Below are 25,579 nucleotides of genomic sequence, written 5' to 3' on the forward strand. Positions count from 1 at the left end.
TTTTAAAGATATTTTTCTAAACTGAGTGTAACACAATACAATGCAAATTAATAGGGGTGAGGAGAATTTAGAAAGGACCCCGAGATAAAGGACTTGGCAAGTTATACAAGATTGTAAAACCAGCTGGTCTGTGTCCAAGAATAAAACCTGTATAAAGGCACAGTATGATTCATCAACTTTTAAGAAATCTTCCAAGTATCATTTTATTCATAATGTACAGTATAATGTTGTGTTTTATGAAACCAAACAGCTACAATACAAAAAAAGCACACCCTCTTTATTAGTAGTGGTTTGCTAATCAGAACACAACGAAAATGATATGATCCATATGTTTTTTTTTTAATTAATTCAATCTAACCTCAGGCAAAAACACTCAGACACTGTCATTTTTAAAAATGAATGCAAAACAGAAAATATGCTTCTAATTAGATGCATTATGAAATAAAACACATGACTTTGAGAACAATTCCCTTTTGACAGACGAGACTACAGTACAAATGTTTAACCATTATTACACACAGTTGATAACCAAGCACAGCATATCAGGACAAACATTATAGTAGGAAGGTGAATGATGTTTGTGTAACTAATGTGTGTGGGGTTTGTGTTGTGTTTTATGTTCTGTTAAGGAAAACACTGAACAGATGGAAGTAGTGCTGGTGTTTAACTTCACCAGCACTATCTTTCAACAACTGATACGATTTTCTGTATCAACTTGATAAAGAAACTTGATACATTTTATCAAGTTGCTGTGATAAAGAAAATTTAAGAAATTTTTTTCTGCCATGGTTGTTTTAAAGAAATCATTTCATTTCAGGGGGAGCGTACTGGTCCTAATGTAGAATTATTTTTCTTTGGATATAACTCTTTGTGAAAATTCCAAAGTATGAGATAAAAGTTGAAAAACGTTTTTGGACATATTTACCTCATCATTCACATCTAAACAGAATGCAACATAAAGAAAGCAGAGAAATATGACATATAATCGTAAAGCTTTTATTAATATGCAATTTACTCAAAATAGAGATGATGACATTCAATAATACTGAAAGGCGTTCAGATGTCATTGTGTCAATAAATGATTAAAATCTCAGACCGGTCCGTGTTGTGAGGTGAACAAGGTGTGAACTGAACTTTCCTATTTTCTCCTCTACTTTTAAGTTAAATATTACAAAACACAACAAGAAATCAAACAACATAGTAGCTCCAAAAGGCAAGACATTTGCTCCAGCACAAACAGTTCCATCAATGCTCTGTTGGGGTCGCCATGGTGACTTGACGATTAAGAAAACTTGGCCGCTTGGGGCGGAGGTCCCAGGAACCCCCCTGCCTGCTTGGTGGCGGCTCTGGAGGGGGCAAGTCCGAGCATTTTCTGAATATTCTGGAAGGAGGACAGACAGAAAAATCAGTTTTTCACAACCTGGTAGAGAGTGATGGTTCTTCACAGGTACTTTTGGCAGATTAATTGACCAGATAGTGGAATTTATAGTATTTAACTTAACCACAAAAAAGTCTAATTTCACATTATTCATCATAATAAATATTTAGCAGTAAGTACTGCATATTTTGGCTATAAGTTTATTCCTCTGACTTACTAAATTGATCTGGGACTCATGTCTGATGAACAGCTGTCAGGTTTGATGATGTATTGAAATATATAACAAAAGAAATAAACTAACTGCATACTTTTTTATAACTGTTCATTTTTATTTCTCACTACTTTTAAGCTGTAAATAAATCGGCAAACTTTTAAATTATTTTAATTTGATATTCAGAAACTCTGCAAAAACATTCAACGTTGGGTTAGTCTTTATATATATGCTTTTACAAAAATAAAAGTCAGTTGTTATTTGAACTAAGAAGCAGTTTCCAATGGAAGCCAAATCTTTTCCTGTGGTTAACAAAATTCTCATCAAGTGACCCAAAACTAACAATAAACATACATGATGAGAGTTACTGAAGCTTAGAAGCAGTGGAGTTTCTTATCACTGTCATAACTTCACTGGTTTATTCAGGGTCAAAGGTTGAAATGAATGAACATTGACTTGACGATGGGGGTCAAAGGACGTATGAGGCTGATGTAGAGATGAACTCTGTTAAACTCACACCAGCTCCTTGATGATGCAGCACTGTCACTGATCCAGGTGTTTTCAGACAGTCTGCTGCTGATAGCTGCACTTCATCCACAGTCATCATGACTAAGCGCTTTTAACAATGAGACCAATCCCATTCTGGATCCAACATTTTTATATTTGGCTTTTATGTCTTGAAACACGATTTAGAGGTGCACTGGTCACAGTTTTCTGGCTGAACAACAATCTTTAAAAAGACGATTTTGGCCGATGCCAATTTTATTCTTTTGAAATTTCTCTAAATATAGCGACAGAGTTGGCAACAGTGGGGTGTTGTAAATATTGAAGCAATATAAATATTGGACATTGGGCCAGATTTTCACATCGGAGCATCCATAGAGATTCGTGTTGGTTTGTCACACCTTTACCCGTGCTGGTCCACTGACATAAAGTCACGGGATCAATTTGTGCCATGACAACCACTCAGTAAGCAACAAAATATCTTTAAAGGTAAGAAAGTTTTTCTGGATTATCTAAAACACAATAATTACCTGTCTGATGGACATGGTGCAGAGGATGTAGAGGAAGATAAAGGAGCAGTCAGTGTAGTCTTCTCCCAGTAGGTTGCGGTGCGACAGCCCCTGAATGTAGGACAGCGGCACAAACGGCAGCTTGGCCACAACCCTTCCATCAAAACTGCCAACAAGAAAAACAACAAGAAGTTTTAGTTTGTTTATTGCACTTCATTAGAAAACTTTTATATTGTTTCATTTCCAAGTAGTCACTTCCATTTTGATCAAAAGTGGAGCTTACATGGAGTTGAACATGCCCATCAAAGCTGTGAAGCAGAAGCCAATTGCGAACATGGACTTCATGCGCACCTAGGAACAAACACACCAATGAAAAACAATATTCGACTAAAACTACAGGATCCATGTTGAAGTATTATTCAATAAGACAAGGACAGGCTGGCTGTCACAGGCCTCACCATGGACAGGTCTCTGTTGTTGTTCTTCAGCTTCTCTTCCTGTCTTTCTGTAACAGAACACAGTTTATTTTAGAGCTGCACAGTGCTCTGGTACACGCCATCACATAATGTAATCACACAGAGCGTTGTACAGTGTCTTAAGTTTTTTATATCATGTAAAGCACTTTAATTGCATGTAGAAAGTGATGGGAACATAGTGATAGTTACAGCAAATCAATGCCATTTGTGAGGTGGTTCCCATGACAACTCATTGGCTTCTCACCGATTTTCTTCTTCTGCTGGCGTCCCGCAGACTCTGTGATGGTTTCTTTTTTCTTTTCAACTGAAAGCAGAAAAACAAGAGTAAAGAACAGCAGTAAAGAACCATCTATAGATGCCAATCTCGTCAGATAATGGCGACCAGTCCTGGAGCACTTACGCTTTTTGCTTTGTTTTTCCACCTCAGCCTTTAGCCTCTTGTACTTTTCAGTTCGATATACTAAGACCCAGGTGATCCCTGCCAACAGAGCAGAATATGTACAAATGTCATAAACTGTATCCTCTTTATTAAAATAAATGATCACTGCAGATATCTACTTTATCACATACATATTTATAAGGCTTCTTCTAGTTCACTAAGCCTTTGTCTAGTGTTTTGAACTGATCTCAATGTATAACTAATCGATGTCTTGCACAGATTTCTGGCTATTTCACAAAATATAAAAATAATTTACATTTTATTCTGATGTTGATACACATATTATCAACATCGCATATTATGTTGATGTCCACTTTTTCCAGTTTTATTTATTGTAGATTTTAATTTCATCTACTGGTCCTGTATCTGGCGCATGACCCACATAAGGAGGCTCATACCTTGACGCGCCCGTCACAGGTTCGAGTCCTTTTCAGCATATCTCTTTCAACTCATGTTCCTGTTATTTTACTTTCAAACAAAGACCAAACAACAAGAACTCTCACTCCTATTATTGTGGCTATCTGCCTACTTCTAATTCTCACTCTTTTCAGCTTTGCACGGATAATTTCCAATCGAGCAAATAAAGAATTCTATTCCGTCGTTAATATCTATAATATATGAACTATAATATGTGGTTGTTAATCCGTCTTTAACCAGCAGGGTGTGCTGTGTGCACATAAATCCTACGAAAAACCGATTTGCGAGTCAAGCAGCTGAAAGGACTCAACAAAAGATGAATGGAGTCATGCCTGCACTTATTGGTAAACCATTAAAGAATGAGTAGAAGCCATATTTAACAAACTATCAACACAGTCAAATATATGGTGACGCATTAAAAATGTTATATTTGCTAAAGCTCTGTGAGACTTTTGTTTTGAAATACTAACCGGAACCACAAGATGTTAGCCATTAGCCTTGTCGGCTAGTTTAAATTCAAGCCTCATTACTGACTGTAGGTCCAGAAAACATTAGAAATTACTTGTCCTACCAAGGCTGATATACTTTCTCCGCCCTGAATCTTACAGGAACAATACATATTTGTACACGGCCGTGTTTCTGAACACCGTTAAACACGGCAGCTATCTTAACGAGGATTTCCACCCACCTTCTGCTAACAGCGCCGTACAGACAGAAATAAAGACGATCAGAATGGTGTCTGCAAACATGGTACTCATGGTGGTTTTCCGGCTGACGGAGCCGCTTCACAGAACAAAGGCCAGACACAAGTTAAACCCTGAGCGGCTCCTTCTCTCCACTGAGCTTCATAGAGCTCTGTCAGCATTACACAGAGGTCATACAGCTGAGAAACACTTCCGGTTTATTCACGCTTACGAACACGCGCACAAACACAAAACAGAAAACCTTTACGGCTAAAAACTTGTCTATTTTTAGTAATATTATGTTACAGATAAATACAAAGCAGTGCATATTTGTGAAATGGAAAGACAATGGGAATTTCTTAAATTTAATTTTTTATATACAAATAATGATTTAAAAGGCGAGGCAAGCATTTCAGTCCCCTGCACTTTGAGGAAGGATTAAAAATGATTTTTCTTTCACTCAGTTGTTACTGATTGCTGTGTTTTGGCATAAGTCCGTTAGTTTTGAGACAAACTAACTGACTTCTCAGTCAGGGTTACTGCTCACTCCTTGTCAAGAATTTTAGTTGAATTCAATCTCTTTAAAAACCTTATTTTGTCATGATAGACCCTATCATGTCTGATGATTAATGCAACTATTCCTTTGTGATGATGAAAGATAAAATACCTCTTCAGCTTTCTAGGAGAAAACTTGGAGTTTGCATGTTCTCCCTGTGCATGCTTGAGTTCTCTCCTGGTACTCCGGCTGACTGTTGGGTCATGACTGTTAGGTTAATTGGTCTCTCTAAATTAGGGGCGTCAAACTCCAGTCGTCAAGGGTCGGTGTCCTGCAACTTTTAGATGTGCCTCTGCTGCACCACACCTGAATAGAATAATTAGGTCATTAAGGCTCTGGAGAACTGATCTACACAAGGAGGAGGTAATAAGCCATGTTATTCCAGTGTTTTGTACCTGTGACACATCTAAAATCTGCAGGACACCTGCCCTTGAGGACTGGAGTTTGACACCTGTGCTCTAAATTCTCCCTAGGTGTGACTGCGTGTGTGTGTGCGTGTGTGTGGGGGGGGGTGCGTGGTTGTTTGTCATTTCTGTCTGTCTCTGTGTTGCCCTGCGAGAGACTGGCAACCTGTCCAGGGTGTACCCCGCCTCTTGCCCGGAATGTTAGCTGGAAATATGCACCAGCACCCCTCCCAACCCCACTAGGGACAAGGGTATACAGAAAATGGATGGATATATATTCACATTTGGTCTCATCAGAACAAAACACATTCACTCACCCCTTAGGATTTTGGAAACTGAAAAAAAAAAAGAACTGATTAATTGGGGTCTTTTTTTAAAAAAAATTTGTGTAACTTTTAGTAGTGATTGGGCAGTGTTTCTAGAATATATTTAGCAGAAAAGTATCATAACTCTAAATTCCTGAGATCTGAATATTTCTAACAGAACACTTTGCTCCCAGACTGCAGGTTTACTGGTGGCTCCTGGAGGTTTCTAAAAGTAGAAAGATCTTATAGTTATCAGGCTCCTCACCAGTCTGCATTTAAGACTAAAACTTTCCTTTTTTGGTAAAATCCTTTACTATCTCTGTAGCTATAGGCTTAGACTGCATATTGACAACTCTGCTATATTCCCCTACTACTCTCCAAATTTGCAGTATTTGCAGTTATTGCAGATTTTAACTGTACGGTCCGTGTCTTCATAGAATTTACATCTGGTTTAGCTGCGGCACCTGGAGGGTTGTTGCTACCAACAACTTATGTTCTTCTGTCTTTCAGTCCTTAATCCTATATCGCTCCTAGACAACACTGAACTTTATTATTATTATTATGGACATTGAGCGTACTCCTGGATCAGTGCTGATCAATGCTTATGTGTTTCCTCTTATTTTTGATGCAGTCTTTATCTTTGCTCCTCACACTGAGCCTTGTTCTGCTGGAGATTTCTTCCGGTTAAAGGGAAGTTTTCCTTTCAACTGCCGCCACATGCATTATTATCAATATGAGGGTTTGCTTCAAAGTCAATGTCTCTGTGCGGTCTACTGGGTTTTCTACAAACATTTTAACAAACCAATTTGAAAATGAAACTGAACTTATTGATAACAGGATCAAGTTGGAATGTATTGACCTGACTAGGAGTCGTCTCGAGGCACTTTTGTTTTGTTGTTGTTGTAAAGTGTCTCGATATAAATAAACTGAATTGTACTCCCTCTCATTTCCTGTGCTCTGACGTCACTATCCTCCTCCTCACAGTCACAGTGATGAAATAGGAGGCGCGCGCGCGCACACACCGGCATGCACAGACCGCATCGGCCGGCAGATGAAGCATGCCGAGAGACAGCGAGACAAAGCCGGGTGACCCGGTCCAGCGTGACGGGCACCGGCAACCGTTCCTGATCGGTGTGGCCGGCGGCACGGCCAGCGGCAAGGTTGGCATTTCCATCACAACAGCCGAACATGTTCTTTGTTGAATTCCTCTGTCTGAGGTGTCTGACGTTGTGATCGATTCTTATGTTTTGTTTGCTTGTTTCCCTTAATTATTTGTTCTATCCTTTGCATCATCCTTAAGAGTGTTGCTTGATTAGTAACATAGAAGGGTAATTTGCAGGGCATGTATATAAAAAAACAAATGAACAAAGAGAGAATGAACAGATTTCAGTTTATCAGCAGCAGCTGTGCACAGGCTGCAGATTCAGTCAAATCAGAATAAACTACAACATATTTCTCCAGGGAGTAAAATATGTAACGTTAGAATAAAATAGAGGGATTTTGTTGCAGTGTATATTATGGAATCACGTATTCCTTCTTGTATTTCATGGATCTACATGCACTGTTTCTGTTCTTCCTCCTCATATCATTGATCAGCTTTATTCCCAAAGTCTGCAGAATGTTGAAGCTTACAAGTCTTTCAGTGTCCATTCTTCTATAGAAAAGAAAAAGCTGCTTTGGTACATGGCTATGTTGTGGAAAAAAATATTGTGGATTTTATTTAATTTTATTGCCTTGTTATCTATGCACTCAAAAAGCTGAAGTTGTCGATTCAATCGGCAGAACTTTATTTGTGGCTGAGCATTCAGTTGTTGGTGGTTTCTGTTTCCTGATGTCATGCCCCACTGTGTGAAAGTAACCGTTCACAGAAACACCTGTTTTCCCAGCCATGTTATCCAAATGGGGGTTAAACTGTATTTCTTCTTATTGTGTTTGTCTGTGAGCTGCAAAGACGGCTAAAGTCCCATTTTATATCAAACAATGTCAACTATGGATTAATTTAATGCTTGTTAAGATACATTAATCTATTTTATGCACTAAACATAGGCAAAAAGTTTATTATTCCCCCTGTTCCCCATCTTGCAATGTTACCAGATTTGACATTGTTTTAAAGCTTTGTTGACATTAAGGGTATCAAAGAAAGTGTTGTTTTTAATAACCTACTAATGTGTAAAGTTTCATAATTCTTGACTAAAAACATATGATCATTACAGGAGAGGGTGTAGTACAGACAGGGCTATTGTGTGTTAGTGGGAAGCTTCGTTGTATTGTAATCTGAAAGTTGTGGGTTGGATTCCAGCGTCCTCCTGTGCCAATGTGCCCTTTGGCAAGGCACTTAGCCTCCATTTACTGATCTACATATCTTGTTGTAGATCAGTAAATGTAGATCAGTAAATATTTTTTTAAATGTTGTGACCAGCTCCGATGGAATTTTATGTGACGGGAGGAACAGTGTGTAGAAGTTTAACCTAGGAAGGGGTAGTCTGGCTGTTCTGAAGTAATTTTGTACACCATGAATTATTTGAGAACAGTCAACTGTTTCCATGACATACTTCAACATAGTATGGACCGATACTCTAATTGGTAAATGGCTCCAGAGCAATCACACTACCTTCAGTCATTCACACACTGATGGTGGTAAGGAAGCACATTGTAGTCACAGCAGTCTGACAAAAGCGAGGTTGCCATGCCAGCACCAGCACTACCGGAGCCTCTGACCACCATCAGCAGGTGAAGTGTCTTGACCAAGTAGACAACGACTGAGACAGACTGTGCAGGGCTTTGAACCGGCAATCCACAGGTTACAGGATGAACTCCTACCAGCATCACCACCTACGCCCTGTGGGCTATGACCGAAAACTCAGAATGCAGGCCGTGACTCTGACAATTCTGCTTGGTGTTTATGTTCTTGTTTGGCCAGTCATCGGTGTGCAACAAAATCATGGAGCTACTGGGCCAGAACGAGATCGACCACCACCAGCGCCAAGTGGCCATCCTCAGTCAGGACAGCTTCTACAAGGTCCTGACCCCAGAGCACAAAGCCAAGGCACTCAAGGGCCAGTTCAACTTTGACCACCCAGGTATTGCAGTGGTCTTCACCTCTTCATTAAAAGGAAAGATTTGAACGTTTTTTACCCTAAGAGATGGCTCATTCAACTGCGTTTGAGAAGTTATGTTTTTACTGTTTTGTTCTTTCTTTGGGTCTAGATGCATTTGACAATGATCTTATAATTGAGACCCTGTTGGACATCAAGGAAGGAAAAACTGTCCATATTCCTGTTTATGACTTTGTCTCCCATTCCAGGTGAGTCTTTTCTTGACCTTACAATCCTACAACTCTGAAGAACAATTATAGGTTGTGTGAACTCGGGTAAAGGTAAAAATCTACCTGATTTTTACCTCGCTTTGTGTTTGCTGTCTGTCCATCAGGAAGGAAGAGACGGTCACGGTGTACCCTGCCGATGTGGTGCTGTTTGAAGGCATCTTGATGTTCTACTCTCAGGAGATTCGAGACCTTTTCCAAATGAAGCTGTTTGTGGATACGGACGCAGACACACGTCTGTCGCGCAGAGGTGTTGTCATGTTCTTAAAGTGAAAAGATGCTTAACTAAAGGTGCTTGGGCTGTTTATGTTATGTTTGGGGGGCCCCACAATTAGAAAGCAGAGGACACACTGGCCTTATCCCAGAAAATACACTTCCTGGCTGATTTGAACAGCGTCTGCTTTCAGAACTTCCTTAGCTCTTCTTGTCTAGGTTCAAGAAGGTGTATCATACAGTTGCTGCAAATATGTCTCCGTTTCCTGTTTGTAGCTGTTTGGCATGGCATCTGGCAAGGTCTTATGCTACCATAACCTTTTGAATGTGTTGTATTATCAGAAATGGTATTCTGCTCCACCAGTCTGCCTATCTTCCTCTGACATCAGTAACGCGTTTTCACCCACATGAAAATGTGTTTTCATGTGGGTGAAGGAATTGCCCTCTGGGCATTTCCTTCTTTCAAATTGGTTCTTGGAAGTTTGGAGCAAACTTCCAAGAACCAAGCAGGTTTCTTTTCTTTGTCTCTTATTAAAAGTGTTGCTCTAAGACTTTCTTGTCCAGACGGTTAGAAGCACTGGAATTGTGAACCATTACCAGTGTTTGTAACAGAAAACACAACACTTGGTACGTATATTTGGGTGCTTCTGGTTTTTGAAGTTTGTAGACACAAAGCAGATCCAGGTTTAATTAGAAGTAACAGTTCTAACATGCAAACCGGAGTGTGTCCTGCAAGATGTAGTTATATCCCTTGAACATTCTCACATTGTGTCATGTTGTAGCTGTTTAGGAGTTTAAAAGTTGCATAGGTAGTGGTCACTGGATTGAACAATGCTTTGCATCAGTCTGCAAGAGAAATCTTTTTTCTCTTGCTACGTAGTTACGTATTGAGTAACTACGTTGATGGACGTAGTTACTCACAGAGACTGTATTTATGCTAATGTTTTGCTGGAGAATTACCTTTGTTTTTAGAATTTCAAGGCCTAGAGGTTTATTTAAGCACAGCCATGACCGGTAGTGTGGATTTATAATGATTTATTCAATTCCTCAAATTGGCATTTTGGTGTTTTGCACCGGATGTTTTGTCAAGCTAAGTATTCCCAAAGGTAGCTTTGTGGGAAATCTTCTGTCTGTGTGTCTCTCAGTGCTGAGGGACATCAGTGAACGTGGCAGGGACCTGGAGAGCATTCTAGCCCAGTACATCAACTTTGTGAAGCCTGCTTTTGAGGAGTTCTGCCTGCCAGTGAGTGTGTATTCTGCTCCTGCCGTTTGCATTCTATGACCATGGATATGGACTACAACCTTCCTCTCCTCTCTGTTTCTCCCCTTGCTGTTCAGACCAAGAAGTACGCTGATGTGATAATTCCTAGAGGAGTTGATAACACCGGTGAGTACTTTGACTCTGTTTTACCAAGAACTTGGATTGGTAACTCTTCACTAGACTCAACAGGGTTATCTTGAGGTATGCAGCTGTGTTTACTGTTTATCTCTGAGTTCACATTTTTTGTCTCTGGGAGCTAAAGAATCAAGATTAGGGACAAAACAGCATTGTCTGGGCTGAGAAAAAGGGCATCTGGAACTCAACAGGTGAAGACAACAGGATTTCTAACTTTCTGTTTGAATGAATTTTACCAACGTGCACCTGTTATTCTCCACATACAACAACCGTTTTGGTGAAGAAAGGCTGTACCTTCTAAAGTTTTCATAGCCCTGAACTCTTGTTCTCAATCACTCATGTTTCAACTGCAAACTTTAGTGGCGACATTCAGTGACATGCGCCTCTTGTCTTTTTCTCTGACTACAGTTGCCATTAACCTGATTGTCCAGCACATCCAGGACATCCTGAACGGCGGCCTGACCAAACGACCCAACGGGTGGATCAATGGATACGGGTTTCTGAAGCAGCAGCCTGGCGTGGAATCCAGCAGCCGGCCCCACTGACATGAAATCAAGTCAGCCTCTAAGTGCTCTTCTTCTTCAGTGATGACGATCAGCAGTTAGAAACTAGAAACGTCTTCCAGCGGTCTGATTCTCCTCCGACTAAAGACATCTGTATATATAGAGAATTTGATTCAAGCTTTTTTTTTCTGATTCCAGTTTCCTCCTTTAGGTTTGAACTTTTGATCCAATTTCAGTTTGATTCAGGACCAGAGCTGCTTGCCTTTACAACAGAAACAGACTTGAATGTGTTGTAAAATCAGAAATATTAATCTGCTCAACCAGTCTGCCTACTCTTCTCTGATATCAGCAACGCATTTTCACCCACACATTGTCCTCTGAACATTTCCTTCTTTCAAATCGTTTTCTCGGATGTTTGGAGCAAACACTTGTTTTTTTTTTGTCTCTCATTGTTGTCTTTCTTCACTTGACCCTTTCTGGGAAACAAATATGTCCATATATGCAAGTTAAAGTTGAAATAAGTTGGTTTTATTGTTGCATTTGTTTTGCTTTGTCTGTTAAGATGAATTTTGAGACAAGTTAAAGGAACCAGTTTCCCCCTCAGGTCCTCTGATTTAACCAGGACCATTGTGTCTGAAACACAGATGATTTTTGTCTTTACTTTATGAACCAGCTGCAGATGTTTAGTTCAATATGATCTGGACTCATTCACAAACAATTGGAGCAATTCATTTGCTTCCATATTCTGATGCAGACGGATGATTTTTTTGATTTTTATTAAAAGGTACACTAACGGGTACAGTCATTAAGTTTAGTATGTGGAAAGTTGCTGTACATTTTCTTATACTTTTTTGTATAGAACTTTTTCTAATCTTCTCAGGTACTCTGCTGTTCTTTCTATTCAGGTAAATTTTGTTTTACTGTTGAACTGAGAGTAAAATGTCACCTGTTATTAAAGCTCTCACTTTTTCACAAACATTAAAGTCGAACTCACTTGGGCTAAGTTGCAGTAATCTGTCAAATTAAGTTATTTTCATTACTGAGAATGCTTTAAACGCTGCTTGAAAAACTATGAAGTGTACAGAAAATGGGTTGACTCCAAGTCTCTTTTCTTTTTATTTTATAAATCTTGTTGGAATAACTAAAGGAAATGCTGTATGCTTTATGGGGGTAAATATTCCCGGCAGAAATAGATGTCTGGCTTCTTTGAGGTCTGAACTGGAAAGTCTGATTTAGACCAACACTTCCTCTCCATTATTTTTCCTCTAACTTTTGCATAAAAGTGAAATATATGCTGAAGGTTATTTGAGTGTGTAGGAGTTACAAGATTGTCTCTCTTTTATGCGTCTGTTTATGATATACAGAACGTGTTTAAGTACAATTACCTTTCAAATTGCGGGTTTTTAAAAATGACATCTGCATCTCATCTGTCATCTTTTACAGAATTTACCACAAGTCGCAAATTCTCTCCAAGATGGTCGTTTCACACTAACTTCGTGATGCTTTAGAACAAGCCCATAAAAGACTAAAAGATTGTGCAGAATGAGATCACAGAAGTATCCAAAAATATCCAGAACGTGCATCAGTTCTGATATTTCAGTTTTCTTGGCTTTCCAGTGATTTAACTGAAAAATCAACAGAACGTCTAGTTTGAATTAATGAGACTAAACAGATAATAGAGGAAATCCCTTTACAGTTTTATGGGCAGTATCTATTCATCAGCATAGATCAAAAGGAGCAGGAAAACCAAATATTTTATAGCATTAGCTGGTAAACTGTGAGCAGCATGTTTAAGAAGCTACCTGAGCAGGTAGCCTGACTAAATAAACCATCTAACATCAGCTGGGTAAAGAGCAGAACAGCAAAAAGGTAGAATATTATTGACAACAAGAAAGAGAGACTGCTCATTTAATAAACTCAAGTGTTTATTTTTACCATAATCAAAATAAACATTTCAAGTGTGTTGATTTTCTGTTTTAATTTGGAAAATAGATTATGCCATGTTTTTTATTTGTGTCAATACAGTGGAAGTGTAGTTTGAGCTGAATATGTTGAAACAATTCACCTGTGATCACATCTTTAGCAGATCATATGAAACAAAAGATTACATAAGTTCCCACGTTTCAGGAGACATTTTAGAGATGCACACATATGGTATTTTCTAAGCCTGTATCTTTGAAGGACGATGTTGTGATTTTTTCTAGAGACGGTAGAATATAAAAGGGAAAAAAACTAGTCAGGTTCTTACAGAACATGAAGGAATTTCCAGATGATGCATCAGAGTTTATGTCCGTAAACTTTGCCTGATTTTTATAAACTACAAAAGGTGCAACAAAATATTCAGATATTAGTCGACCAAGGGAAAATCAACAGATTCTGGTCTCTAGCTGGTTGGTGAGTGCATTGAGGTCTTCCTAAATGGTTAAAATGCTATAAAGAACTTAGCTTGTCCTTTGAGCAGTTAACACTACCAAACTACAGCACCAGAACTGTCCACCAGGTCTGAAAAGTTCCTGCAGGTCATCGCTCCCCTTCCTGATGACTCATCCCCTGACTGCGGTGTCCTGACCGAAGAGGCCGCGGTACAGTTCGCTGCGGGCCTCGTCACTCATGGAGCTGTGGTCCACAGGAGCCATGAAGTTCACCAGCTTGTTGTGGATGTGGAATCGCACCTTGCGCCCCTTGCTAGCTTTGGTGTCCACCTTCTTCTTGATCTTGCTGCGCAGCTTCTGGATGGCCAACCACTGCTTGCCCATGGCCACCTGGTCGTTGGGATCCGTGGCGCTCGTCTTGCGCTCGATGAGCTCCCTCAGGAGCTGGTGGTAGAAGTCGTCGTCGTCGAATACGTCCTCGTCCAGGTCTTTCAGGTGCGTGTTTAACTTCGGCTGATGCTCGGCGACCTCTTCCTCCTCCGGGATGTTGTCGAGGATCTCGGCAGAGGATTCTCTCTTGCCGAGGACTCTGTACTCGGAGCGCCTGGTCTGGGTGCGCCGCAGCAGCCTCTCTTTGTCCATCAGCACCTGCTCCACCTGGGTCAGAATGTTCCTGTCAAACGCTCCGAAACCTTTGCTGCTCTTGCCCGTGGTCAGGCGGGTTTTGTCGTGCCACTTCTGCAGCGTGGCGTTGCGGTAGGGCTCGAAAGCTGCAAAACGTTTGGCCATGAATTCGGGGTACTCCGCCATGTCCAGCTTCCTTTTGGGCGCTCCAATATCCGCCGATGACCTCTCCTGCTCCTCTCCATCGCCATCGCTGTTTATCTCCTCGTCATCCTCGCTCCCAGCTGGAGGCTTCCCCACGGCGATGGGGCGTGTGTCGGGGCTCTGGTACAGCAGCTGGTCATGCAGCTCCAGCAGGGACCTCTGGAGAGCCTTCAGGGCCTTGTGGGTGTTCTTCAGAGCCCCGGCGTACTCAGGCCCACCTCTCCTCTTGAACTCTGGGAACGCAGGCGGCTGAGGCAGCTGGTTGGCAGTCACCAGGGCTTTCTGGAGTTTGATCCGGCTCTCAAGCAGCTGGTCCCAGAGAGCCAGCTGACTCTTCACTGCCCTGCCTTTCTCTACCTCCTCGTCCAGTTTGTCTTTAGAAAACGTGCGGACAGCGTCCCCTTCCTGCTCGTCTTCCATCTCATCGTCCTCAGAGCCTTCAGACTCCTCACCACTGCCATCATCTTCACCATCTTCACTCATCCCCAGGTCATCCATTCCCTCCGTCATTTTATAAAAGTCCACTTCTTCAGGAAAAGTGATGTCAGAGTCCTTTACCTGTGGTGTCAATTTTGCATCTAGTTTTGAATATCTACTCAAGTATTCCAGATCCTCTTCATCATCATCATCGTCATCACCCTCCTCTTCCTCTATAGAACCCTCTTCATCATCTTCCTCCGTGTCAACCTTCTCATCATCCTCTTCCTTGTCTGATTCTCCAATATCCATGAGCAGCTCTTTACGGGACACTGGCTTCCCCGCATACCTTCTGTCCGTGTCCAGCAGCAAGGAGGAGTTGCGTTTCCGAAGAGAACTGACCGCGACCCCAAGATCATCCTCGTCGTCCTCGCTGAATCTCTCGACCACACGGGCTTTGGTTGCTTCGTCTGCGTCGTCCTCTGGATCCGCAAACTTAGGCAACGGATTCAACAAGTCCTCGAGCTCCTGGGAAAACGAGCCCGCCATGACGGAGAGTTTATATTTTTGCACGTGCGGAGCGGCTCCGGATGAGATCACGGTGCGTCTGACGTTGGTAACATGCGACGAAACCGAGAAGCATGTGTAAATAAACCCTGCGACTTGTCTCTCAGGGAACATTTGACCCAAGTTCGAGGCTGCCTCCGCCCTCTCCCCCCATTATTTAGTTAATAATAATAATAATAATAATAATAATAATAATAATAATAATAATAATAATAATAAAAGTTCAGTGTTGTCTAGGAGAGATATAGGATTAAGGACTGAAAGACAGAAGGACTCCAGGTGCCACAGCTAAACCAGATGTAAATTCTATGAAGACACGGACCGTACAGTTAAAATCTGCAATAACTGCAAATACTGCAAATTTGGAGAGTAGTAGGGGAATATAGCAGAGTTGTCAATATGCAGTCTAAGCCTATAGCTACAGAGATAGTAAAGGATTTTACCAAAAAAGGAAAGTTTTAGTCTTAAATGCAGACTGGTGAGGAACCTGATAACTATAAGATCTTTCTACTTTTAGAAACCTCCAGGAGCCACCAGTAAACCTGCAGTCTGGGAGCAAAGTGTTCTGTTAGAAATATTCAGATCTCAGGAATTTAGAGTTATGATACTTTTCTGCTAAATATATTCTAGAAACACTGCCCAATCACTGCTAAAAGTTACACAAAAAATGTAAAGAAAGGCCCCAATTAATCAGATCTTTTTTTTTTCAGTTTCCAAAATCCTAAGGGGTGAGTGAATGTGTTTTGTTCTGATGAGACCAAATAATAATAATAAATAAGAAACATCTATCTATCTATCTATCTATCTATCTATCTATCTATCTATCTATCTATCTATCTATCTATCTATCTATCTATCTATCTATCTATCTATCTATCTATCTATCTATCTATCTATCTATCTATCTATCTATCTATCTATCTATCTATCTATCTATCTATCTATCTATCTATATATTCTTTCACACTTTCTGATGTGAAATTAGAATTCACTCATCCCGGTTTAGGTAAATTATTATTAACAATTATTTTTTTCAAATAATGCCAAATGCCAACAATAATAACAGAGATTTTCTAAGGCAATTTTTTTTTATTACTTTCGTCAAAGTCAAAAGTTTAAATACAGTAAGATTACTGTGTCTTTAAATAATTTGGGACATTTAATATCACGTCTTTGGAAGCTTCTAGTATGTGTCTTTTTATATAGCATACGTACTTCTGGTTTAGACTATATATATAGTTAATTTAAATACAACCTTACTAAGATTATACATTGGGAATCCCCTTCAAGGCAAAACTCCGGAGTCCAAATGCACCTTAGAAATGTCTACACTGCGCATGTGTACTTTGTCGTCGAAGCTTGCGGGTGCGAGCTACACTTGCTAGCTCGTTTTGTTCCTGGATCTTTACCATAAATAGCATAATTTAGGGTACAAATATGTCAACAAGTGACTTTTATTTGAGGTATTATGTGGGACACAAGGGGAAGTTTGGACATGAGTTCCTGGAATTTGAATTTAGACCTGACGGTGAGTGTTGTTTGGCGGTAAAAACTGAGGGCTATAGTTTCCTCCGGTGAAGCTAACATTGTTAGCAGCAGGGTTTTAGCAGGCCGCAGCGGATCCACAGCAAGCCGAGAGTGCAAGATTGATTCTGTAGATCAACATATGACCACAAACCCTACTAATCGGCATTTAGGGTGCTGTACTGACTCTGTGCAAATTTAAAATGAAATCAGTAATAAACTATTTTGATTTTAGGGCGTATAAGCCATGTGGCGTTTAGTTTCGTGGCTCCTCCTCATGTGTAGCTCATTCATTGTATGTTATTTTAATGGAAATCTTCTCTTAAAGGTAAGCTGAGGTACGCAAACAACAGCAACTACAAGAATGACGTCATGATCAGGAAAGAGGTAAGTTACGGTCAATTTCTGCTGATTATTTTTGACGTAAAACTGCCTCCAGCGTGAATAACGTCTCATAGGGTCTGTGATGTTGTTATGCTCCTTTTGGAACAAACATCTACGACAGAATAATTATTGGCCATATATTTTATTGATGAAGTGTTTTTGTTTTCCATCCATGAAGTGATATGATTAGGTAGATATGAAATGTGTATGAGATGAGGTGAGATCAGCTTCCTATTTGAATGAATTACACCGTTACGATACATTACTGTGTTTCTCCTCTCCACCAACCAGGCATATGTACACAAAAGTGTGATGGAGGAGCTGAAACGCGTCATTGATGACAGCGAAATCACCAAGGAAGATGATGCACTGTGGCCGCCTCCTGACAGGGTTGGAAGACAGGTTAGTAAGGATGTGATCCTCCCCACTTTGATCCACATCAGACCAAAAGCTTTTTATTTAATAAATATTTTAACAACTCTGAAATCTTATTTGAGCGAGATCTGACTTAGTCGCGCAGGTTATAATGTGATCTTATATGCGCTTCTTCAGAGTCTGTTGAGTGTTTATAGTTTTAGATGAAATATTTCATAAAATGTCAAAATTTCATAGGTACTGCTTTGGGTGTTCAGATTGTCTTTTTTATTTATTTTTAATTTTGAATAGATCATATAACATGTTTGAAAATGTTAGGATTTTCCATTACTTGCTTATTTTCATTCTTACTCTTTGATAATTGTTTAAAATTAAATAAGTAATTTAAGGTTAGTCTATTTTAATTGTTCCTTTATAATTATTTTATAAAACCGATCAGGTGTTTGAAAAATTGCTTTTATTATGTCTGGACGTGTCTTTAACCTGCGATTGTGTTTGTTTTCAGGAGTTGGAGATCGTCATTGGAGACGAGCACATTTCATTTACAACTTCCAAAATTGGCTCTTTGATTGATGTCAACCAGTCAAAGTGAGTTCCACTTGAAAACAGTGCGTTACTGTTCACATGTGTTACTGTTCACATGTGTTACTGTCAGAAGGAGCTGAACTTGAACTGTTCTGCTTCATTTCAGGGATCCTGAAGGACTCCGTGTGTTTTACTACCTGGTCCAGGATCTGAAATGTCTCGTCTTCAGTCTGATTGGGCTCCACTTCAAAATCAAGCCCATCTAGAATGTCCAATTGGAAGATTTTAGTTACGTTAACTGATGTTTTTGTTGAACAACCGCTTTTGTACATTTGCTTTTGGTGGAAGTTTTTATTTTGAATAAACAATGAAAATGGAAATGGTGTCCTTTTGATTCGTCAGATGCCAAAGATGTGCACCGAGCATCTGATTATCAGAAATGCTACTACTGGTGATTTGACTGGTTTAAATTATAGTAAATCATGGTTAATACAAAATATTTGAGAAATATTGAATTAATTTAGGACAGGAGTTTGGATAAAATGCTAAAGTTAGAACTAAAGCTTGTATTTTTTCTAGTTTTATTCCTCAATAAAGTAAATGTACCAATGTTTCACAAACTGAACATTTACTAGAAAGTAACTTGTAGAGTTGGATTTTCTGTTTAATTTTATCGTATATTGATGTTTCTAATCTGTCAAATGACTGCAGATGTGAATTAGCTTAAGTTGTAATCTGGTACAGTGCTTCAAATGGAGACATGTTTAAGCTGTACACTGTCCTTTTTTAAATATAGTTTATATCTGCATTTTGTAGAGGAAGACCAAATTTCAGTATTTATTTACAAGAGGTGACAGATATTGAAACAGGTGAAATATTTAAGTCCTGAGGGGGAAAAAAGTAAAATTCACTAGTTTCACTAAAGTTTTTAGAAACCATTTACTAGACATGCTGTTAAAGATTAATCTCTTGTACTCAAATATCCAGAATAAAAAAAAAATCTAGAAATTTAAGTCCAGAAAATTGTGGAATTTTGAATTAATGAGATGGAATCCAAGATATTTAAATTTTATTCCAAAAGACAATCACAATAAAGCTGTATTATGAAACAAAGACAGTTAAATCATGTGAATTACAGTAAATATTAGTTCTGTTTTCTGTTCACATTTCAGTAAGGCACAGCTTCTTCCAGAGGACGGCTCTGCAGCTGCCTGTTGCTCTGTAGTTTCTTCCCAACATGTCAGCAGTTTTAATTTCATTTCTTCATTTGCCTCCTAAAAATCCTGGTAATACAAGTAAATTTTTCCTTGAATGTTAACGGATGGAATTAGCTACACTGAAAGACAAAAAGATTATTTGTGGTGATCAGGCACACCGTCATCTTTTAACTCAAAGGTTTCCCTTCCACAACACTGAAGATGTCCTCCAAAGACTTGTGGACGCACTGGAGAAACTCGTGGACGTTGCGAGAAGGATAGGCGGACACGTTGCAGCCGATCCAGTTGTCATGGACACCGTAACCGACGCCGAACCCGTCGGGCACCACCGGAGCGAAACCCCCGAGGCTGACGGCGGGGCTGGTGAGCGTGCTGGTGGACAGGATGTTGTGGTTTATGGCGCCGTAGGCTGGGTCGGTGTACAGGCTGGGCAGAGATTGACCCTTAGAGTTGGCAAGGTAACGCAGAGCAAACAGGTGGCGGTCGAACCCTTGACCTGCTCAGACAGAAGAAGAAAAATATTGCATGACTTCCACATATGCATTAGACTTGCATAGCGCTTTTCAGGACACTCAAAGACATGAAGTCAGTCATTTCCAGGTTAGAATGTGAAGTCAAACCCACTAGTCAAGTTGATTGATCTGAAATCAATTTGGCTTACAGGTTAACCTGAGTTAAGAGTTTTAATTATTTCAGTAATATTATATAATGACATAGAGTAGCTTCAATCAGTGGGTTGTCTTTTGAAATGAACATTTTATGTCTTTCTAATTGTATGTTTTATGTGGTCTGCTCTTTATCAGGATTGCTGCTTTTAAGGTGTTTCAGAAATAAAGTGTTGTGGTTTTATTGATAACGTTGATATAAAAACTTTGCCCAATATCGATATCCAATATCATCTTTGCTGTTATGGCTGAAACCAATATCATATATATTTCTCTACCCTTTCTCTACGGTGAAAAAACCAACCACACCGCTGACACTGCTTCAGTTAAACATCTCCCAATCCTAACATCACATGCCCCGCCCCCTCCCTCTCTACAAACACAAACCACCATATCGGCCCAGTTTTACTTGTTGAACTGATATCGATATGAAACAACATATATTATATATATATATATATAGAATAGAATAGAATAGAATAGAATAGAATAGATAGCATTTATTGTCATTGAACAGAATTCAACGAAATTTCCATTGCAGCTCCCGTGCAAAAGGTCAAATATATACAGTATAAATAAGCAAACACACAATAATAATAATAACAATATATACAACTAAATTAACTAAAGGCACTCAACCACACCAAAGAAGTAGCAGCAGGTCCAATTATGGCAAAGTACAGATAATGTGACAGTGCAAAGTGCAGAACAATATGGCTGTATATATATATATATAGGAATAGAAAGGTTTACACACCCATAGCTGCCTCCTTGGTGAGCTGGCCGTGGTATTTGGAGCATTCATTGAGCATCGCCCGCAGCTCCTCCACGCTGTGCTTGCCGGGTTCACGAACAAAGGCGTGTGAGCAGCGTTTGGTGTGGACGGTGGCCGGTCGGATGGTCTCTGTGCGGCCGTGCTTAAATGCTGCAGTGCTGCAGGACTCGTATGTGGCCACCGTCTGGCCGTACTGCCTCAGGAAGGCCATCTGAAAAGACAGCTGGGCTACGGCGTCTGGACTCAGCTTGCTCTTCTTCAGCTGCTCCTTCCCGCCTTTCTTGAACTCGATGGCGGCAATGGTAAGCTTCGATACGGCCGAGTCAAAGTTCTCTTTGGCTTTCTTGATACCGCTCTCCAGCTCTCTGTCCAAGTGGAACTGCAATCTGCGGACAGCGGAGGCCGAGTCCACGGCTGCCGGGGCAGAGTCTGGGTGCACCAGCGGCTTCTCGGTCGTGTCTTTGAACACCTCGTTCTGAAAGCGGAGAACGGCTACTCCGTCGCCCCAAGAGTGCTCAAAGTTAATAGCCGCCTGACCGTCCTTGGCTATGATGATGCTGAAGGACTTGTCATACCAGCGGTTGCAGCCGTCGCCGTGCAGCATGTTGTGGGATATGTGAATGTGGTCCCGCATGCTCTCTTCATCCAGGCAGAGACAGAAGAGGGCGCTGTCGACTAGCCCCAACGCCTCTGCGTTTCCAGTAGCTACCAGCTTCTCCCTTAGCCCCACCCAAACATCCCTGTTCTCACTGGTCAGGATGCCCAGAGGCAAGGAGGGCGCCGGTGTCGAGTCAGACAAAATGTACTTCAAGTGGGAATGGATCTCTGCCGGCTTCACCAAATTCCCGTCTCTGTCCACAACGTCGAATACATACATGTTGCCTTTTCGCATGACTAGCAGATGTCTGCCCTTGTCATCGGTGAGGAGCTCGTCCCGACCGCGTTTCGGGATGCGCGTTGAGTTGAAGAGGCGGTAGTACTGAGACATGTCTAGAGGGTAGGCGTTCACCATGTAGGCTCCGTACCAGGACAGGGAAGACGGTACCCAGCGGATGAAGTTTTTGAAGCTGTCCGTGTCACTCTTGGCCGGGTTGAGGTGGAAAACCTCCGGCTCCAGTAGACCCGCTCGCAGCGTCTTCATAAAGCGCACGGCCGAGCACACCATGTTAGTTGACCGCACCAGCTGCTCGTTGTACCCCGCCTTGGGATCAGGATTGAAGGACATGAAGGGGTTGAAGTTCAGCACCACAGAGTCACGCGCAGACAGATACATGTCGAACCAGGGACCTGATAAAACAGACTCATTAGATCCTGTTGTCATCTGTGAAGCCACTGAAGGGTAACGCGCCCACCTGAGATGTAGCTTGTGTGCTTATTGGCCTTGTCCTGAGCCACCAGTTCCTCGTGGAGCTGTTTTCCCACTCCGTTCTGGAAATCCTGAGCAATTTTCTCCGTTGTTCTGAAGACAAAAGATGAAGATGGCGACATGTTCAGTTTCAAGCATCAAATTATAAAATGCATTGATAATCTCATTAGTAACTTACGCGAACTGGTCATTGTCCAGCAAAGGTTTCTGGGCAGCTAAATACCTCCTGATGGTGTCCTCCAGCTTGGGTACAGGGAGTCTACAAGGGCAAGGGGACCAACAAACCTTAATGAGTGGATAATGCTATGCCTGTTAGTTGAATAATAGCAAAAGGTTTGACTTTCCTGCATTTCAGGTTCCACCACATTTCAAGCATTATGGCAAAGGTTTTACATTTGGAAATGTGGTCTGCTTTCACTGGAGTTGTAGTCTTCAAGTTACCACGATGTTCTAAAACTTCTGCTGTTGTGATCATAGATGTGGAAATGAGCTTTGCCCAATACCTTCTCAGAGCCTGACCTTAGGATCTGCTGGTGAGAATAGGCTGAATAGTCTTGTTTATATTTGTATCAGAGCACATGACGTTTATATCCTCCAGAAAGCATCAAATCATACTGATTACTGATCTGTGGGACGACAATACACTGGTTCCATAGAAGGCTTGTAGATCCAACGTATCTCACATTATGGTTCATGTGGACATCCTGTGCAGCTAAAAGACTGCCTGGTCAGTTATGGGACTATCATCGTTTGATAACTGCAACAATGATTGCAGTCTTCTGGCTGATTATCAATCTTTAAAAAGTAAAGATTGATAATATATCGGCACTACCATCAGTTTTGGTTATTATTAGTCAGTTTTGTGACATACATGAATTTGTCCGACAATAAAACTGGCCTGGGCCAATATTAGCAATCAATATAGTTGTTGTTTGTTTCTCGAGGGGGAAGGGAGGAGATTGGTCATGTGACAGAGACAGTGATGCAGCGCACGATTGTGGGGAGTTTAACTGAAGCAGAGAGGTAGTGGTTAAGTCAGTGGTGTGGTCGTTTTTTTCCAAGGGGTCAAATGAGTAATGAAATATAACGTTGGTAAATATCGATTATTGGCCATTACAGCAATATTAATATAAGACATTGATATTGCCCCAAATTTTTATATCAGTGCACCAGTTTTAATAAGCCTGATATGGCAATTCTGATTTTGGCCGATACCATTTTTTGTCAGAAAAGTTGCTAAATATAGCAACATTTACTAAATTGGTAACATAGGAGTGGTTAGTGTTATCTGTGCACATGCAGATGTAACCGTCTTTCATGACAGAGTAAAACGTCACAGTAGACAATTTCCAGACATTTGCGACCTTTTAGTGCTCCTTTAGTTTCTTTTAGTGACCATGTATTTTGCAGCCAAATCTGCATCTCTAAATAGCCAAATCTGTCTTTATAAGCAGAGGGAAAAATACAAAGTGGTCGTGTTCATTAAGAAAACTGACCGGCAGTGTGCAGTCCAGCATTACTTTATGCACCATCCAGTCAGAGAAAACTCTGGTTACATACAACACAACGATTTCTAGTTTCTCCTTAAAATGACTTTAAATTGTGTGATGGTAAATTTTCACAGTTTTGCTAGGTGTACCTTCGTACCAGCATGCCTAATGACAAACAATGCCAGATTAAATAAGACTTGTTTCTTTATTCTATTGTAATCCTAGGTCTCTCTCTCTCTGAATGGATGAATGGAAAACATTGGAATTAACAAGATGACATGCGATACACGTTTAGCTTTAAAATAAAAAAAAGTATTTCGAATTAAATACAAGTTCCAACATGTGGTTGTAATATTTGTTCCAATTAGTAGTTTACAGTAAATGTAATTTATGGCAGTTTAATTAGTTCAGCAAGTAACCTAGGGTTGTTATGTTTATATGTTTACATATTGAGTTCATAAGGGTTTATGTGCTCTGTCATATTGTTTGTTTTTAATTTTTGTGACATGTGATTTATTAAATGCCCTGACCTCGTGTCCCTGCCTTAATGAGGTGGCCAGCATCACATCTGATCACTCGAGTTAGTTGAAAAGTGAAACATTTAATTTTGTATTAGTTATTTTGTATTCTTTACCGCCACCTTGTGGTCGCCGAGCAGAAATCAAGCGTACCCTTTTACCTACATTCGTCCTTAACCTTCTTTTATTCGAAAAACCTGATTAAAAATCCACTGAAAGGTTCAATGTAGTACCGACTAACATTAGAACAAATCAATTACAGACCTCCTCTTTAACAAAAGTCTTCTTTTCATTGGTTTTCCTACCTGGGCAAACTCTTCTGGTAATGCATGGATGGAACGACGCTTTGGTGCAGATAGTCCGCAGAAGAAGCCGTCCTGCTGCTGTAGCACCGAGCTGAGATCCTCGCTGCGGCTCTTCTTAAATGAAGCTGACTCCCAGGTTTCCTCAGGCAGACAGCGCATTGTGCTGACAGCAAGGTGGCCATGACGTTAGCTAACAATCAAAGTACAGAAACCGTTCACAGGGAGGTCTAGTGCTATGGCCAAAGGTAAAATGCTACCAAGTCACCGCTGTCAGCAGGTAAACACCACAGCTAACACCGGCGGCTAGCAGTAGCAAGCTGCCTTAGCTTAGCCTCTTTGGCTTCAGAAGAACACAAGTTTGAAAATGCGCGCTTCATAAATAACTTATTATAATTTCAAAACGATTAAATGACACGGTTTTCATTTAATGAAACAACAAAATAAATAAACAGGAATTGAATTAACAGGAAGTCTAACCGGTACAACAAGTCACGTGATTTGTTCTGGTCGCGGACCTTTCCGGGGTATCCAAGTACACCTCGCTGCAGCACACAGAAAGGGGAGGGGACGGACCACTGTCAGTCTCATAGCTTATTTGGAAATGGGACTATTGCACTCTGGAAGGGAAGGGGACGCTATTTCCTATATTATTCGGGGTCTCCCGTTTTTATTTTCTTTTAAAATATGTGATATATCTTCACCTTTAGGAAGGATTTTCACTCTCAGTATGTTTTTGAACTTCTCTAAACAGAGAGTAAATCTGCTCCTTAGTCGCATCTTTTTGGCCCTGCTACTGCCTCTAGTGGCGTGGGGGTGGTAGCACAACTAATCTAATTATATTACTAAATCAGAATACCACAAAGTCTTTATTATTTACTATTAATTTTGGCAGATGCGACTAAGGAGCAGATTTAGAAGTACACCGAAACCAATTT

The 25,579-nt window shown here is 40.5% G+C and overlaps 5 protein-coding genes across 6 annotated transcripts; 2 read left to right on the top strand and 3 right to left on the bottom strand.

Moving 5' to 3' along the window:
• Positions 1-975: 975 nt before the first annotated feature.
• On the bottom strand, positions 976-4,825 carry tmco1 (transmembrane and coiled-coil domains 1). The gene is made up of 7 exons (XM_032573091.1): positions 4,623-4,825; positions 3,479-3,556; positions 3,323-3,382; positions 3,061-3,107; positions 2,886-2,953; positions 2,624-2,768; positions 976-1,381 (listed from the first exon to the last, which is right to left on the bottom strand). Exons 1-7 carry the CDS (start codon positions 4,690-4,692, stop codon positions 1,283-1,285), a joined length of 567 nt encoding a protein of 188 aa, XP_032428982.1. The 5' UTR covers positions 4,693-4,825; the 3' UTR covers positions 976-1,282.
• Positions 4,826-6,869: 2,044 nt separating this feature from the next.
• Positions 6,870-12,319, top strand: uck2a (uridine-cytidine kinase 2a). Its single transcript, XM_032573044.1, has 7 exons — positions 6,870-7,042; positions 8,803-8,962; positions 9,090-9,186; positions 9,312-9,454; positions 10,563-10,660; positions 10,756-10,804; positions 11,222-12,319. The coding sequence occupies exons 1-7, from the start codon at positions 6,941-6,943 to the stop codon at positions 11,356-11,358; spliced, it is 786 nt and encodes a 261-aa protein (XP_032428935.1). The 5' UTR covers positions 6,870-6,940; the 3' UTR covers positions 11,359-12,319.
• A 956-nt stretch (positions 12,320-13,275) lies between these two features.
• On the bottom strand, positions 13,276-15,543 carry aatf (apoptosis antagonizing transcription factor). The gene has a single exon (XM_032573043.1). The coding sequence runs from the start codon at positions 15,480-15,482 to the stop codon at positions 13,860-13,862; it is 1,623 nt and encodes a 540-aa protein (XP_032428934.1). The 5' UTR covers positions 15,483-15,543; the 3' UTR covers positions 13,276-13,859.
• Positions 15,544-16,817: 1,274 nt separating this feature from the next.
• Positions 16,818-18,688, top strand: magoh (mago homolog, exon junction complex subunit). The gene is made up of 5 exons (XM_032572745.1): positions 16,818-17,028; positions 17,353-17,411; positions 17,700-17,810; positions 18,289-18,371; positions 18,475-18,688. The coding sequence occupies exons 1-5, from the start codon at positions 16,938-16,940 to the stop codon at positions 18,572-18,574; spliced, it is 444 nt and encodes a 147-aa protein (XP_032428636.1). The 5' UTR covers positions 16,818-16,937; the 3' UTR covers positions 18,575-18,688.
• A 672-nt stretch (positions 18,689-19,360) lies between these two features.
• Positions 19,361-25,436, bottom strand: cpt2 (carnitine palmitoyltransferase 2). 2 transcript variants are annotated; one of them, XM_032572743.1, is made up of 6 exons: positions 25,346-25,436; positions 24,645-24,834; positions 22,510-22,590; positions 22,318-22,424; positions 20,948-22,252; positions 19,361-20,021 (listed from the first exon to the last, which is right to left on the bottom strand). In XM_032572743.1, exons 1-6 carry the CDS (start codon positions 25,419-25,421, stop codon positions 19,693-19,695), a joined length of 2,088 nt encoding a protein of 695 aa, XP_032428634.1. In that variant the 5' UTR covers positions 25,422-25,436; the 3' UTR covers positions 19,361-19,692. The 2 variants fall into 2 exon arrangements, with proteins under 2 accessions (XP_032428634.1, XP_032428635.1); XM_032572744.1 differs by lacking the exon at positions 25,346-25,436 and adding an exon at positions 25,122-25,205.
• Between the last annotated feature and the right edge of the window lie 143 nt (positions 25,437-25,579).

The sequence above is a fragment of the Xiphophorus hellerii genome, chromosome 9, assembly GCF_003331165.1.
Source record: "Xiphophorus hellerii strain 12219 chromosome 9, Xiphophorus_hellerii-4.1, whole genome shotgun sequence".
Classification (NCBI taxonomy): domain Eukaryota; kingdom Metazoa; phylum Chordata; class Actinopteri; order Cyprinodontiformes; family Poeciliidae; genus Xiphophorus; species Xiphophorus hellerii.

Bases quoted from the DNA above. Each gene is read 5' to 3' on its own strand.
- tmco1 (XM_032573091.1), bottom strand. From the start codon at position 4,692: ATGAGTACCATGTTTGCAGACACCATTCTGATCGTCTTTATTTCTGTC. The intron at 3,108-3,322 runs GTGAGAAGCCAA...GTTCTGTTACAG, and splicing joins CCAGCAGAAGAAGAAAATCG to AAAGACAGGAAGAGAAGCTG. The intron at 2,769-2,885 runs GTAAGCTCCACT...TCTTGTTGGCAG, and splicing joins ATGGGCATGTTCAACTCCAT to TTTTGATGGAAGGGTTGTGG.
- uck2a (XM_032573044.1), top strand. From the start codon at position 6,941: ATGCCGAGAGACAGCGAGACAAAGCCGGGTGACCCGGTCCAGCGTGAC. The intron at 9,187-9,311 runs GTGAGTCTTTTC...TCTGTCCATCAG, and splicing joins GACTTTGTCTCCCATTCCAG to GAAGGAAGAGACGGTCACGG. The intron at 10,661-10,755 runs GTGAGTGTGTAT...CTTGCTGTTCAG, and splicing joins TTGAGGAGTTCTGCCTGCCA to ACCAAGAAGTACGCTGATGT.
- aatf (XM_032573043.1), bottom strand. From the start codon at position 15,482: ATGGCGGGCTCGTTTTCCCAGGAGCTCGAGGACTTGTTGAATCCGTTG.
- magoh (XM_032572745.1), top strand. From the start codon at position 16,938: ATGTCAACAAGTGACTTTTATTTGAGGTATTATGTGGGACACAAGGGG. The intron at 17,029-17,352 runs GTGAGTGTTGTT...CTTCTCTTAAAG, and splicing joins ATTTGAATTTAGACCTGACG to GTAAGCTGAGGTACGCAAAC. The intron at 18,372-18,474 runs GTGAGTTCCACT...GCTTCATTTCAG, and splicing joins ATTGATGTCAACCAGTCAAA to GGATCCTGAAGGACTCCGTG.
- cpt2 (XM_032572743.1), bottom strand. From the start codon at position 25,421: ATGCGACTAAGGAGCAGATTTACTCTCTGTTTAGAGAAGTTCAAAAAC. The intron at 22,591-24,644 runs GTAGGAAAACCA...TTGCCCTTGTAG, and splicing joins TACCAGAAGAGTTTGCCCAG to ACTCCCTGTACCCAAGCTGG. The intron at 22,253-22,317 runs GTGGGCGCGTTA...CTGTTTTATCAG, and splicing joins GCACACAAGCTACATCTCAG to GTCCCTGGTTCGACATGTAT.